At 39.5% G+C, this 15,044-nt stretch overlaps 2 protein-coding genes across 21 annotated transcripts in view; both read left to right on the top strand.

The window, feature by feature from the left end:
* LOC106080785 (mucin-2) overlaps positions 1-1,993 on the top strand; it is a 398,264-nt gene extending 396,271 nt beyond the window's left edge. For 17 of the 20 annotated variants that reach the window (XM_059370010.1, XM_013242344.2, XM_059370015.1 and 14 more), the window contains one exon: positions 393-1,993. In XM_059370010.1, coding sequence (XP_059225993.1) covers positions 393-500 — 108 coding nt within the window. In that variant the 3' untranslated portion in view covers positions 501-1,993. The remainder of the gene's footprint in view (positions 1-392) is intronic. The other 3 variants (XR_009398497.1, XM_059370020.1, XM_059370009.1) reach the window with 3 other exon arrangements.
* A 5,404-nt stretch (positions 1,994-7,397) lies between these two features.
* Positions 7,398-14,375, top strand: LOC106080800 (U3 small nucleolar RNA-associated protein 25 homolog). Its single transcript, XM_013242363.2, has 3 exons — positions 7,398-7,717; positions 7,780-8,487; positions 12,839-14,375. The coding sequence occupies exons 1-3, from the start codon at positions 7,462-7,464 to the stop codon at positions 13,975-13,977; spliced, it is 2,103 nt and encodes a 700-aa protein (XP_013097817.2). The 5' UTR covers positions 7,398-7,461; the 3' UTR covers positions 13,978-14,375.
* Positions 14,376-15,044: the final 669 nt, after the last annotated feature.

Here is a 15,044-nt window from a genome sequence, read left to right as displayed (position 1 = left end):
AAAAGACCAATATTATGTTATACACAATTGTAATTATGAGTATTTGGTCCAGTATTTGGACATGTTTCAATATCGCTCTTATGGGGCTTAAGGTATGCATTTTTCATCGGATTTTGACGAAACATGGTTTACACATATACCCAGAGGTGGTGGGTACACAAAGTTTGGCCCGGCCAAACTTAACGCCTTTTTACTTGTTTTCTCATCTCTCATTTTACAGCTTTTGTTTTTCATCATCAACAATAACTTGTATGTAGTAGATCATAATAATATTATACCCCTCATTGTATATTGATCGTTTAAATGTACAGTTGTGCTGCCTTGAGTTCTTTGCAAGTTGAAGATTCGAATCATAATCGAAAGAGTTTCCATTTTCTTCTTCTAAATTACAGCCGGATCCTCGTATCTGTCATGAGTCCTTGATGGATCAAATCAAACGTGGGGCAACATTGAAACGCAACCAAAAAATAAATGATCGCAGTGCTCCGAAAATCTATTAAAAAGAAAAACTTGTTCAACAAAACCAATGGTCTGTCTGTGGCCAGCTCTCGCTCTCTCTTAATAATCTTTATATACATACAAGTATCCAGCTGCCGATCTGTTTGGAAGTAAACAATCGTATCCATATCTAAAGTTTATATAACTATTATTATTATAATAATGATTACATATATATATTTATAAATATACTATATTTATGTGTGTATGTGTTGCTGTAAAGGAAGTCAACAGTCTCCTCTAATTCTAAAAAAACAATATACCGCCATGCGGTTCAAATTTTTTTTTTTATATATATACATACTTTTACATATTATTATATTAAGAGCTCTAGAATTATTAACAAAATTTTACATAAAACAAAAAAAGAAAAACGCCGCAACAAAAAACAATAACAATAATAATTTAAACTAAAAAAAGAAAATATCCCCCCCCTAAACATATGAAATAAATTAAATTTTGAAAAAAACGGAGTTTAAATAAAAGTTTGAAACTATTTTACAATTGAACTCACAACAACCGGATATGAAAAAAACATAACATTTTTTTTTAAATAATTTAATTAATATTAATGCTACTATACTATATATACATATATTATATTTATGAACAAAAAATTAAAACGAAAACAAAACAAAATTTGAAAACATCAACATCATATGAATACCTTGTATTAATTTATAATCTTTACAAAACAACAACTTCAAGCAATTGAGCATCTTACATACATATATTTTATTTGTCTACATATACACCATTACTCGAAAAAGAAAAAAAACAACCCAATACTAAGCAAAGGCAAACGAAATTAAAAAAAAATACAAGTAAGTTTAAAAATAATGAAAATTTAAAAACTTATAGAATTGCTAATAATTCATTACAATACTAAAAAGCCCCAGAAAATGGCGAAAATGGAAAACTTCAAACAAAAAACTATAAGGAATGGAATAATTTTAAGTTCAAAAATTTTTTTTTTTGTAATTTATTGAGAATTTTTTCCTTTTTTCTAACTTAGCCTACTTTGCAAAACGGCTTATCTTTATAATTACCAAAATGTTTTTTTTTTTTGTAGCAATTAAGAAAATGTTTTGTTAATTTCTTTTGAAAAAAAAGCTATTACAACTACCATTAATCCCAAATATACTAATAACTTTAAGTTTTCTTTATGCTATTATTCTCTCGAATTTAGAACTTTTTTCTTTTTCTTGTTAACTTAGTACCACACAACACTTTATTTCTATACGAATTTTGTTTTTTTTTATAATTTTTTTTTGTTTTGTTATTATTTTTTTTTTTCATGTAGTAAAACTTTATAAACTCCATTGTATATAAATTTAATAATTTATTGAATTTAAAATAATTTTATCGTTTTTTTTTTCTTCATTTGTTTGTTTTCTTTATAACCAAGTCCCCCTTAAGCTAAATACCATTTATCTATATATAATCATACATACATATATCATATGAAACAATATATGCTTGAATGAATTAATCAATAAAAATAAAGGATAATTAAATATGAATTAGGAAATGTTAAACGTTCAAGACCATCAAGCTAGGACTGCTTTAATTTGCTGGTTTGTATACAAAAAACTTCGATACTATTTTAAGAGCCCATTGGGACAAGGATCATGAAGTCATTGCATTGAATATTTCCGGCATTACTACAGAAAGAGGCAGACTATGTGGCGCCTCGTCTGGCCAAAATTTTCACAGCGTGCCTAGGACTTGCATATACTCCGTAAGCCTGGCAGGAGTAGTAGTTTGTCCGTCGTCCGATCCATACGTGTTTGTTTGTCTGTGGTCCGCGTTTGCGTATTATTCCATTAGGTTTTTTCGTGAATTTGTGAAAAAAAATCATAACTTCAACAATGCGACCCTTCAAAGTGCTAATAAAACCAGTAAGTACCCTACACCACCTAGTGTAGTACTTTTCATATGTAGAATTCATCTCGAAATCAAGTCAGACTTCAATTTGGATACAAATTGAAATAGCAATTTAGAACCTTGTAAGATTTTCCTACCATGGGACAAAAGATTTGCATTTCCACATCTTTAAAAGGCCATATCGGATAAAAGATTATATGGGAGTTATATCGAAACCTGTGCCAATTTTAATGACACATACTGGGGCGTCAACTAGAGATTGACGTCCCAGTATGTGTCGTTAAGATGTGACCAAAATTGTGGTTTTTACTGCCATAAATGTCCATATCGGATGAAATATACACATTGGAGCTATATCTAAATTAGGGCTGATTTTAATTAAATTTTGCGCGCGTATTGGAACGTTAATTTAAACGTCTCATATAAAATCGGGCGAAAATTGTGGATTCTACAGCCTTAAAAGGCCATATCGGATGAACGATATATATGGTAGCTATATCTAAATCTAACCCGATGGTTATGAAATTTTGCACACATATGAAGACGTCAAATAAAGCACCTCATGTAAAATTTTGTCAAGATCGGACGAAAATTGTGGCTTCTACAGCCTTAAAAAGCCATATCGGATGAAAGATATATATGGGAGCTATATCTAAATCTGAACCAATTTTTATGCAATTTTCCAAACATATGTAGACCTTAAATAAAATACCCGATGCCAAATTTTATGAAGATCGTTTGAAAATTGTAGCTACTACGGCCATTTAAGTGCAAATCGGGCGATACATATATATGGGAGCTATATCTAAATCTGGAGCGATTTTTATGAAATTTTGCAAACATATGTAGACCTTAAATAAAATACCCAATGCCAAATTTTGTGAAGATCGGACGAAAATTGTGACTTCTACAGCCTTAAAAAGCCATATCGGATGAAAGATATATATGGAAGTTATATCTAAATCGATTTTTTTCAAAATCAATAGCGTTTGTCCTTGGGCCAAAAAAGTGACATGTGCAAAATTTCGTGACAATCGGCCAACAAATACGACCTCCACTTGGATTACAAGAATACATGGACTCACAGACGGACGGACGGACAGACGGACATGGCTAAATCGAATCAGAAAGTGATTCTGAGTCGATCGGTATACTTATCAATGGGTCTAGCTCTTCACTTTCTTAGCGTTGCAAACAAATGCACAAATCTATAATACCCTGTACCACAGTGGTGGTGCATTATGGTGTATGTCATTAACAACACTAAACCATCCATGGCTACCTGCGCCGGGACAGAGCGGCAGCACTCGCGAATCGTTTGTTTTTTGTTTCCACCACACTAATGTTTTTATGTCTTTCTGCTTGTGGTGTATTCGTCGCCCCTTTCCTTTCCCGCTTCGTGTGCTGTGGTTGACGCTCTTGTCGCTGCCATCCCACTGTTTAAGGCATAACACTAAACAGTAGGGGTATTCACGGCAGTAAGAGAGCAGGTTTGAATACACTGTACACACTGATAAAGTTTAATATTTCTGATTGGCACAATGTTTGGTGAGTTTAGAGAACATTTTGCCAACATACGAGGCTTACGTTCGAAATTGTTGGCAGTACATTCCCATGTTCATTCTCATCGACCTGATGTCCTCGCTTAATGTGAAACCCAGGTGGGTGAGGATCAATAGCGTTTGTCCTTGGGCCAAAAAAGTGACATGTGCAAAATTTCGTGACAATCGGCCAACAAATACGACCTCCACTTGGATTACAAGAATACATGGACTCACAGACGGACGGACGGACAGACGGACATGGCTAAATCGAATCAGAAAGTGATTCTGAGTCGATCGGTATACTTATCAATGGGTCTAGCTCTTCACTTTCTTAGCGTTGCAAACAAATGCACAAATCTATAATACCCTGTACCACAGTGGTGGTGCATTATGGTGTATGTCATTAACAACACTAAACCATCCATGGCTACCTGCGCCGGGACAGAGCGGCAGCACTCGCGAATCGTTTGTTTTTTGTTTCCACCACACTAATGTTTTTATGTCTTTCTGCTTGTGGTGTATTCGTCGCCCCTTTCCTTTCCCGCTTCGTGTGCTGTGGTTGACGCTCTTGTCGCTGCCATCCCGCTGTTTAAGGCATAACACTAAACAGTAGGGGTATTCACGGCAGTAAGAGAGCAGGTTTGAACTGTACACTGTACACACTGATAAAGTTTAATATTTCTGATTGGCACAATGTTTGGTGAGTTTAGAGAACATTTTGCCAACATACGAGGCTTACGTTCGAAATTGTTGGCAGTACATTCCCATGTTCATTCTCATCGATCTGATGTCCTCGCTTAATGTGAAACCCAGGTGGGTGAGGATTCTGATCCACAGGATTTTCACATTCCAGGCTATCACACTCTATCTCTTTTTATTCCCCACTGAGGGGTTGTGCTATATGTATGTAATGGTATAGTGTTCCATAGGCAGCAACCAGGTGGGTGAGGATTCTGATCCACAGGATTTTCACATTCCAGGCTATCACACTCTATCTCTTTTTATCCCCCATTGAGGGGTTGTGCTATATGTATGTTATGGTATAGTGTTCCATAGGCAGCAACACCTGGACTCACAAGATCCGGAATTTAATTCTATTTGGGTTAAATTTAGGATTGGAACACACGTACTTTACTTCGGGTTTATATATAGAAGTCCAAACTTGGAAAAGGAGGTTTCCTTAAGAGGCTTTGACTCCCTTTCTGACTCAATTACTACAATCTTAGAGTATTTTCCGGACAGTGAAATCGTTGTTGCTGGCGATTTCAATGTGCATAACTCCTCTTGGCTTTCCCATTCGGGACATACGACTTCGGATGCAACTAGTGAATGAAACGACACACATTTCATGTGTCGAAGCGCACCAACATAACACTCTTGACATATTCTTAACTTCGCACCCTGAGAAGTATGAAGTTAATGTCATTGCACCTCTTGGTAATTCCGATCACTGCACCATTTCAGCGTCCTTTTCGTATTCTGCTCTTCTCGCCGCCTCTTCCCTTTGTTGCTTCTCCGAGGAGAAGCAAGAGCTTTGGGTCATTCGTAAAAAGAGTAAAGGGCAACCCATCGGCAATCCCTCTGGTTAAGGATGACCAGGTATTCACTGACCCGGTTGATACTGGCTGAAATGTTTGCAGGAAATTCTTCCTTGCCGTTTAGCAATCAACCACTCCCCGTGATTGATAGTGTACCTAGCTCGATGTCTCAGATATTGTTTCGAACACGTGGAATTAAAAGGGTCCTTGCAGATCTTGACATTTATAAATCTCCGGGCCCGGACGTTATATCAACACTTGCCCTTTGTTGTAGTAGCAGTGTGTGTGAATTCATGGGATTGCATGTCCTTTGTTAGTGTTCTTCGATGTTTGCTCTTCCACTACGCAATCTTTTCAACCTGCTTACCGTGCAGGAGTTTTCCCGGCGAGTTGGAAAGTTGTGAACGTTCAGCCCATCCACAAAAATGGTGGGGCGAATAACCGACCAATTGCGATATGCTCCGCGCTCTCCATGGTTATGGGGAGTATATTTAACCATCATCTTATCAGAGTCCAACGGCCTTCTTAGCGACAGACAGTATGGGTTCCGTAGAAATCGCTATGCGGAAGACGTAATGGCATTTTTGTCGGAACGATGGAGTCGCTCTATCCACCAGTTTGGTGAAAGTAAGGTCGTGGATATATCCAAGGCATTTGATAGGGTCTGGCACGGTGCACTTTTATCAAAGCTTGTCGCTTTTGGACTCGGTAATAATTTCGTTCGATTTATATCGAGCTTTCTCAGAGATCGCACTATACGAGTTGTAGATGGGTTCTCAACAGATAAGTATACATTCCCCTTCCCTTTTTCTTATTTCATTGACGATCTATTGGGTCAGACTTCAAATCCAGTCTGCTCATGTGTCACATCTTCCTAAGGTAGACTGTGCCGCTGGCAGCAGAGCCTCGCACTCGACCTCAAGGTTCATCTCAGGTATCCGATGGGAAATCTCTTCCATTCCTTCCAGGTTTTCTATCGTCGCCTCAATTATACCGCGATTGTATGAGCTGATCCTGTCCTCGATCCATTCTACCATCACCTTAAGTCTCATAACCGCAGTGGATGTCTCAAACTTAATTTGTATGTTGTTGGTAGGATATCTAGAATAGTCTCCAGTACACTAGTGAGCGTGGTCCTCATTGCTCCGCGCATGCCAAGACAACATGTTCTCTGAATCTGTTGTATGGTATTTTTTCTCCATAGCAGTCCATCAAACTACTGAGGCGTAAGTAGGTATTGGTCTAATCACGCTAATGTAGTGGACTATCCTCGGATTCAGGCCCCATTTCGAGCCTGCGGCCCGTCTGCATAGTAGCCAACATCTTCTCAGTACGTCCCCGAATGTGACACTTCCAATTTAGTTTCCTATCCTAGTTCACAAGTATTTGACCTTGTCATATATCGAAATCGTTTTGTTGAGGAAACGTGGTGCATCAAATTGACCCACGGTTGTCTTTTTCGTATATAGACATAAATCAGTCTTCTCTGGGTTAACTTTGAGACCCCTGGGTCTAGCCCAGTCATATACCATATGCAAAACCCTTTCGGCCCTTCTGCATAGCTGGTTCTAATCCTTAACCCTAAAAAGTATTATAAAATCGTTTGCATAGCAGACGGGTTGAAATCCCTCCTCAGTCAGCATCCGGAATAGGTTATTTAGTTTATTGTTTTTTTTTTTTTTGTTGTTGTAGCAGTGTGTTGTACACTGAGGCGGCTGCCCTTGCCGATGAATGACTCCATCGTACAACCAACCTGCTGCCATGGGATTGTTTTATTGTTTCTAATTGCTATGTATCACCCTGTTTTAGTTCTCAAACAATTTGACGTCACGTTACGGCAGTACGTTATTACGGTCAGTAATTCTCGCTACATTTGTGGAAGAGCTAAACAGCTGATTAAATGACGGCCCTGTCTTAGTTGCACGTTTTTTGTTTTGTTTACAAAATAATTTCCTGATTGATGAGTTTTTATAAAAAAGAAACAATAAAAAAATATGGGACAAATAAAACGACATAAAAAGCAATATAAAAAATCAAAGCCCATACAAAAGAAAACTCATACAAATAGCAAATTTAAACATCGAGGTAGCACTACGGTTGAGCAGTTAAAAAAACAGATTGAATTGGACAAGGCCCATTTGCAATCCAAACAGGAATATGAAAATGAAATGTTGGGAGCTGTGTCCTCCTCCGAAGAGGAGGAAGAAGTTAATCACTTTAATGATTTAGTGCAGAATTTGAGTGCAAGTGGTAAGTGGAAAAAATACCAAAAACTAAAAATAATTAAGCGGGCCATTTCCTCATCATTACAGTTAAAAAGAAGCCAGCTTTCAAAGAGAAACCTTTGCAACTTTTGGGAGCTAAAAAGAAATCGGAGACACATAAAGTCGAGGGAAAAGCTAAGAAGCTTAAAATATATTACGTTCAACCTAAAATACAACAATTCAAGAGCCATCTTAATACTGAACTATCCTCCGAGGATGTGGAGCTACTTATCAATGGTACTACAGAAAAGCAAAAATCTTCTATAGAATGGCCAGAGATGGGCCAAGGTTTCATTACCACACCCGAAATTACTGCAAATACGGACAAATCGCTTATAAATGAACAGCCTCCGCCTTCATTCGAATCGTCCTCAGATTTGGAGTCTGTAGGTTTGCAACCTTTCTTGGCTAATCGTATACCATTGCCTTTAAATCACTTGCAAAGTGAACTACTGACATTGATTAGTACATATAAAGATGTCTATTATCCCTATCGAAACTTCGATAATGCTGAGCAAATTCGCCAGGTCTATACCATACACGCACTGAATCATATATTCAAGACACGAGCCTGTGTTATGCTGAATAGTAAGAAAATCGAAGAGGAGGAGGTAAAAAACAAAGGCCTGGTTATTGATGATATGTATCGGGATCAAGGATTGGCAAGGCCCAAGGTTTTAATAGTTACACCTTTTCGTGATTCGGCATATCGCATTGTTAACATTATGGCGGAAATTATAAAGAAGAAGGAAAAGGGTGAGTTGTTAGTAGATGTAAGTTATCAATTTTTGAACATTAAAAAATGTTTTCAGTTTAACATTTAAGAAGATTTAATGCTTCGGGCTTCGCATGGTGTGGATCGACTAGAGGAATCTTGCACGTCGGCGTCTATCATTGCCCTGTGGGCGTTGAGGCGGTCGCATTTGCCGTTTCACAATTGAACCAGAACTACTCTGGTTTGTCAGGGCAGGTCAATTCCTCCAGGTGCAATGGGAGGCGCTCGTTCTCCAAGGACTACATTCGCCCGGTAGCTATTCACCGCACCGTGTCTGCATGAATGTTGTCTAGACCCGCTTGACATTCCGCTTGATTTAGGGATTCTCTTTGTAGCGTTGGACCACACACTCATCTACCAGGGTAGGATCTTTGTCTTCTCATGAGAACTGATGAGACATCCCGTCGCAGTTTAAAGGGGGTATTCTAACAGATCTGAATATTATGCCACTGCTTGTCACAAAGCTGACGGGACCACACTGGCGCTGCATAACTTACCACAGAATGGCCAATTGCTTTGTACGTGGTCACGAGGTTTCATTGTCAGCACCCCAATTCCTGCCGGCAAGTGACTTGAAAACCTTTTTTCTACTTTTGACCTAAACGCAAATTGCTGTGGCATGTAAGGAGAATGTGTAACCAAGTATTTTGGGACACTTGACGTCGGAATCGTTTCTCCATCGACTATCACATTCAGCGTATTTGCAGTGAACAATGTGGCTAAAGATTTGGTGGCAGTAATCTTCAAACCTCTTGCAGCGAAACAAGCAGCAAGTTCGTTGAGCTAAACGTTTAATATACAGATGTCAGCAATGGGACTAATGCCATTATTGTACAATCATCCGCATATGATACGATCTCTATGCCGTCTGTTGGGGTGGAATTGGGGATACGTAGAGAATTAGGGATACGAAGATATCACACCACCTTGAGAAACTCCCTGCTTCACTCTACTTTGTTTTGACTTCTTAACCCTATATTCCACATATGACTGACCACCACACAGTTAATTCGCCACCCAGCGTTTCAGGCCTGGCTGGAGTGACGTGTTGGCGATGTCCTCAAAGAGTTTGGCATGGCTGATCGTATCGAATGTCTTTGACAGGTCCAGTGCCACGAGGTCCGTCCTATCACATGGCTTGGGCTGATTAAGACACGGCAAATGAGTGCAGTGATGGTATGCAGTCTTCGTAATCCATGCTGATGCTCGGCAAATGAAAATTCTCCAACAAGGCTCAGGAGTAGTAGTCCCTCAAGCGTCTTAGCTACTGGTGAGAGTAGGGTCTATACGACTCCCCCTTACTCGGGTCCTTTCCAGACTTCAGTAGCGGGATCACTCTGCGCAACTTCCAGACATCGGAAGAGTGTTCAAGGACAGGTTGAGGACAGTTGTATTGTTCTCGACTCTAGGTAAATTCAGATTCTCAGCATCTGTGTTGAGATTCCGTCGGGAATCAACGCTTTGGATGACTTGGCTTCTCGGACGGCATTTATAACTTCGTCCACGGTAAATTATGATGGCAGTCAATAGGCTAGGAGACCAGGGACATGACAAATAGCTCTCTTAGCCTTGTCGCTCTCGGTATGCTCAATAAATTGACAGCTGAACCACCAGCCGCATCTCTTCGGGTCGGTCACAGTTACGTCGCCAAAAGTGACATAAAAGAAAACTACAGCTTGTCTAAACCGATACCTAAGTTGCATTGCTCCAGGTGTTCCAGCCACAAATTCCGCTTATGCTCGTTGATTACCCATTTTAATTTCCAGATTCAGCTTGCTGATTTTGGGTAAGTGGGGTCCGTGCAACGAATCCCCCACACTCATCTGCGAGTTCCGCTGCTTGCGCCGGGAAATTGTGCCGCACTTGGTTTAAAGCGAGCGGCTGCTGTATTAGTGATGTTTCGGAATTTCCTCCTCGCAACTAGCATATTTGAGGGGGTTGTCAACTCACTGAAGCGACGATTGGTGTACTTTCTGTAGCCGACACAAACAGCCTTCTTCTGATTTATAAATATCCTTCGCTCAGAGGTTCTAAAGTAGGGTGATGGGTCGATGGTGAGTAATATGGGGCGGTGAGTAATGATCCCAAAAACACTACGGCTTGCCAGGAAACGTCACTCAGGAGATCAGGGGATGCCTAGGAAATGTCTGGTGAGCTGCTGCACTTCCTCGCAATCCTAGTGGGGGCATCCTCATTCACCTTGCGAAACGTGGAGCCTTCAATCAGCTCTGCCAAAGCCATGCCCCGCTGGTTATAACCTAGGGGAGAAAGGGTGATGCGCATTAAAGTCGCTTAAAACCAGGCGGAAGCCGCCGTAGCCCAGAGGTTGGCATGTCCGCCTATGGCGCTGAACGCATGGGTTCGAATTCAGACGAGAACATCAAAAACAATTTTCAGCGGTTATTATCTTCTCCTGATCCTGGTGACATTTGTGAGGTACTTTGCCATGTAAAGAGGTGTCGCACTGCGGCACGCCGTTCGAACTCGGTCATAAAAAGGAGGCCCCTTGTCATTGAGCTTAAAATTGAATCGGACAGCGTTTAATGATACGTGAGAAGGTTGTGGAAAGTCCTTAGTGGAATGTTCATGGGCAAATTTTCATTTGCAGAACCAGGCGACTGTGGCGAAATATTGTAGTAGGTCACTAATGTGGCTTGATGTTGTTGTTGTTGTAGCAGTTTGTTGTGTTCTATCTTTCGTCTGCTTGATTCTGTTGAGTGTCAAGAACCAGGAACTCTGCGACTAAGATGGGGTGCGTCGACAGGGATCTCGAGTCGAGTGGGTCTGGCTGGGCAGTTAAACAGGGACGTGCATCGGGCGGTCCCTGGTTACAATCGGAACATACATCCCCTGGCTTGATTATGACAGCGTTTTGTGTCTTCATCCATACTTACTTACTTCGTTCTCTATCACAGAACGTTCCAGCAGCCGAACTCTCTTTTGTTTCTGTTGTTATTGTTGTAGCCACATTTGTGTATGGAAGTAGCGATCTTCGTCAAGCTTCATAAGTGGGATAGCTCATTCGATCACCACGTGAACGTTATCCCCTTGTCATATCAAGTATCATAGTCACTCAGTAGTTAAGCAAACGCCGGTGCCTGCTGGCCTCCCATTGAGACTCTCCACTCGATACCGCTTATTGTCCGGAGTCTCACTATCCGCAACATGTGCACTTGCCCAGTAGCTACCAGTTAAGCTTCTCGTGATGACGTTGAAAACCATACAAATTTGGAGCCCAATCCGAGTGGTGCTCACAGTTATGCCGTGCCTGCGCCAATTTATGAGACCTAGTTTTTAGATGTCTTTCTCGTCTTCGCCTTTCCTTCGGAGTTTTAGTTGTAACCACAGTTTCATGTGGAGGCGGCGATTTTCGTCAAGCACCTGTAGGTGAGCAAGCTCGTTTCATTCCAAAGGATCGATTGCCGTGGGAACAGGATGACCATTGGTTATTAATAGGCGCCAATAGCGAGCATCATAGGCACTCAGTATTTATGCAAAAGCCGGTGCCGCCCGGCCTCACACTAAGACTCTTCGCTCGATACCAAAGCTACTGGATACCGGAGTTTTAGTGTTCCACTTCTGGTTTAACCATCAGATTTGCCAACATCGTTTAACAGCTGGTTACTTATACAACGCCGATATTTCCCATCATAGTAGATTGGTCCATAAATGCTACGAAGAATCTGCTGCCAAAGTGGAAATTACTGCTCTCTATCATTCGGCACTTTGTAGATGGGACGTAGGCTAGACATGCGGTCTGAATAGATCTACAGAAGCTAGATTAGACCAACACTTACTTAAGTTTCAAAACTTTGCCCATGAAGGAATCCATCGGGTCAATCCGGTACGTACAACCGGCTGCCATGGGAATGGTAGTTGTCAGAGAACATTAGTATAAGGCATCTACTGTGACTGGTTATGACCCTCATAGGAAATAGTTAGAGGCTATTTGCAGGCCATACCATCGCGGTATAATCGAGACGACGTCTCGACCAAGGAACTTTGGGATACTACTGGACGTCTACAGTAGTAGACGCCCTATATTTGTCCGACTGCCTTAACATAATAAGGTCCTGCATGCGGAGATCCGGGAAATCGTGGAATGTGTGAGTTGGTGCTAACGCGAACAACGACCTGGACGGCAAGGTCACAAGCAGTCTTGGAGTGTACGAAAGTGATAAACGTTTTCTATGTCCATCTCTTTTGTAGAAGTGTAGGACAATTTTTACCGGTTTCACTGAGCATTAGCCTTCTCTTACCTGTTTTTATATAATTTCCTGTCGCTTTAAAACACCAATAATTATATTGTTTACTATTTTCCTTTATTTTCAGATAATGATCAAAAATCTATAATGAACATGGAAAGATTCATAAATGAATTTACGGGCAACACCATCTATTTTCCAAAAACCAATCCAAAGCCGGATGACTATGAGAAAACCTTCAGTGGCAATACAGATGATAATTTCCGTATTGGCATTTCGCTTACAAAGAAAACTCTTAAACTCTATACAGATTTCTATGCATCGGACATTCTAATTGGTTCACCTTTGGGTTTACGCCTTTCAATGGGTGGCACCAGTGACCATGATGTGGAAGCTGATTTTCTTTCATCGATTGAAGTACTGATATTGGATCAAGCCGAATTGTTTTTGGCTCAAAACTGGGAGAATTTGCTTCATGTTATAGACCATATGCATTTACAACCCAAGACGATGAGGGCCACCGATATCAATCGTGTACGTTCATGGTGTCTAAATGGTTTCTCCAAATTCTATAGGCAAACTTTGCTATTTACCAGTCATGAGCTGCCCGAATTTCGAGGAGTATTCAATAACAAATGTTTCAACTATGAGGGCAGTGTGCGTTTCTCCAATCCCATTGTAAGCGGAGATATACGAAATGTTATTGTGCCTCTATCGCAGGTCTTCCATCGCATTGAATGTTCGGATATTGAACAAGTCTTTGATATTCGTTTCAAATATTTTGTGGAGAAAATTTTACCACAATTTAGAAGCACCATATTTGCTCATTGCATGATTTATGTGCCCAACTATTTCGATTTCATACAGCTGCGTAACTACTTTAAAGCGGAAAGTGTTAATTTTGTACAAATCTGTGAATACACCAAGAAGGAGAAAGTGGCTAGGGCTCGTGATATGTTCTTCCACAGTGGAGCCCACTTTCTGCTATACTCGGAGAGATCGCATTTCTTTAAGCGCACTCGCATCAAGGGAATACGCCACATCATAATGTATCAACCACCACAATGGCCCAATTTTTATTCGGAAATGATAAATCTAATGCACACATCCAATCAGAATAGTCGGGATGGTTTGGAGAGTTCCATGAGCATAACTGTTTTATATACAAAATACGATTGCTTACAGTTGAATGGCATATTGGGAAGTGAGAATGCTACAAATCTCTTGGAGTCGGAAAAAACGATACATGTGTATGCAGCCCAATGATGTTGATATGAGTAAATTTATTATTTCAGTTAGGAAAAATAAAATTCTGATTTCCCGTCATATCCAGCAATGAAGTCGGAGATTAGATATTCGATGATTTCGAACTAAAAAAAAATTTTAAAAATTTATTTCAACATAGTTTTAAGTAAATTAAAATATAATCTAGGAATCTGGTTTGTACCAAAAACCAAATTTATATGATATATTGGTGCTGATTGAACCATCATTGGAAACCCGACAAAAATCAATTTTTTTGGTTAAATATTTAAGGTTATTTTCAAAGTCGAAAACGCAGAACCTCTTTAATTTTTTCGAAATTCGAAAATCCAAAACCATTTCGCGATTCGAAATTCGAAGAGGAATCATAAAATAAACAGCAATGGTGCTAAATGAAGCAATACCTCATTATTTTCAATGAAAAAACCCGCAAAAATCGACTATTTTTGGCAGTAAATATTTAAGGTAATTTACAAGGTCGAAAACGCTGTAACTCCTTCATTTTTTCGAATTTCGAAAATCCAAAAGCATTTTGCGATTCGAAATTCGAAGAGGAATCGTAAAATAAAAAGCATTTCTTCAAATTTTCACTTTTATTTTTTTCGCATTTTTTTAGTAAAGGGGTTAGCCTTATGAAAATTTTCAATTTTTGATGCCCCAAAAATTTTTGAGCTGAGTATACAGCAGTGAAGTTTATGGCGAAAAAATACATTTTAAAAGATTCCTTGAGCTTTTTCTTGAAAAAACGAGCTCAAAATCGCATAATTGATATCCGAAAATTTCTAAGGTAATTTACAAGGTCGAAAACGCTGTAACTCCTTCATTTTTTCGAATTTCGAAAATCCAAAAGCATTTTGCGATTCGAAATTCGAAGAGGAATCGTAAACTAAAAAGCATTTCTTCAAATTTTCACTTTTATTTTTTTCGCATTTTTTTAGTAAAGTAACTGTAACTCCTTCATTTTTTCGAATTTCGAAAATCTAAAGGCATTTTGCGATTCGAAATTCGAAGAGGAATCGTAAAATAAAAAGCATTTTTTCAAGTTTTCACTTTTATTTTTTTGGCATTTT

The sequence above is a fragment of the Stomoxys calcitrans genome, chromosome 5, assembly GCF_963082655.1.
Source record: "Stomoxys calcitrans chromosome 5, idStoCalc2.1, whole genome shotgun sequence".
NCBI classification, from domain to species: domain Eukaryota; kingdom Metazoa; phylum Arthropoda; class Insecta; order Diptera; family Muscidae; genus Stomoxys; species Stomoxys calcitrans.
The sequence above is the reverse complement of the archived record's forward strand: the minus strand, read 5'-3'. Positions and strand labels throughout refer to the sequence as shown.

Excerpts from the sequence above, each read along its gene's own strand:
- LOC106080800 (XM_013242363.2), top strand. The coding sequence starts at position 7,462 with ATGGGACAAATAAAACGACATAAAAAGCAATATAAAAAATCAAAGCCC. Across the intron at positions 7,718-7,779 it reads GCAGAATTTGAGTGCAAGTG|TTAAAAAGAAGCCAGCTTTC; the intron begins GTAAGTGGAAAA and ends TCATCATTACAG. Across the intron at positions 8,488-12,838 it reads TATAAAGAAGAAGGAAAAGG|ATAATGATCAAAAATCTATA; the intron begins GTGAGTTGTTAG and ends CTTTATTTTCAG.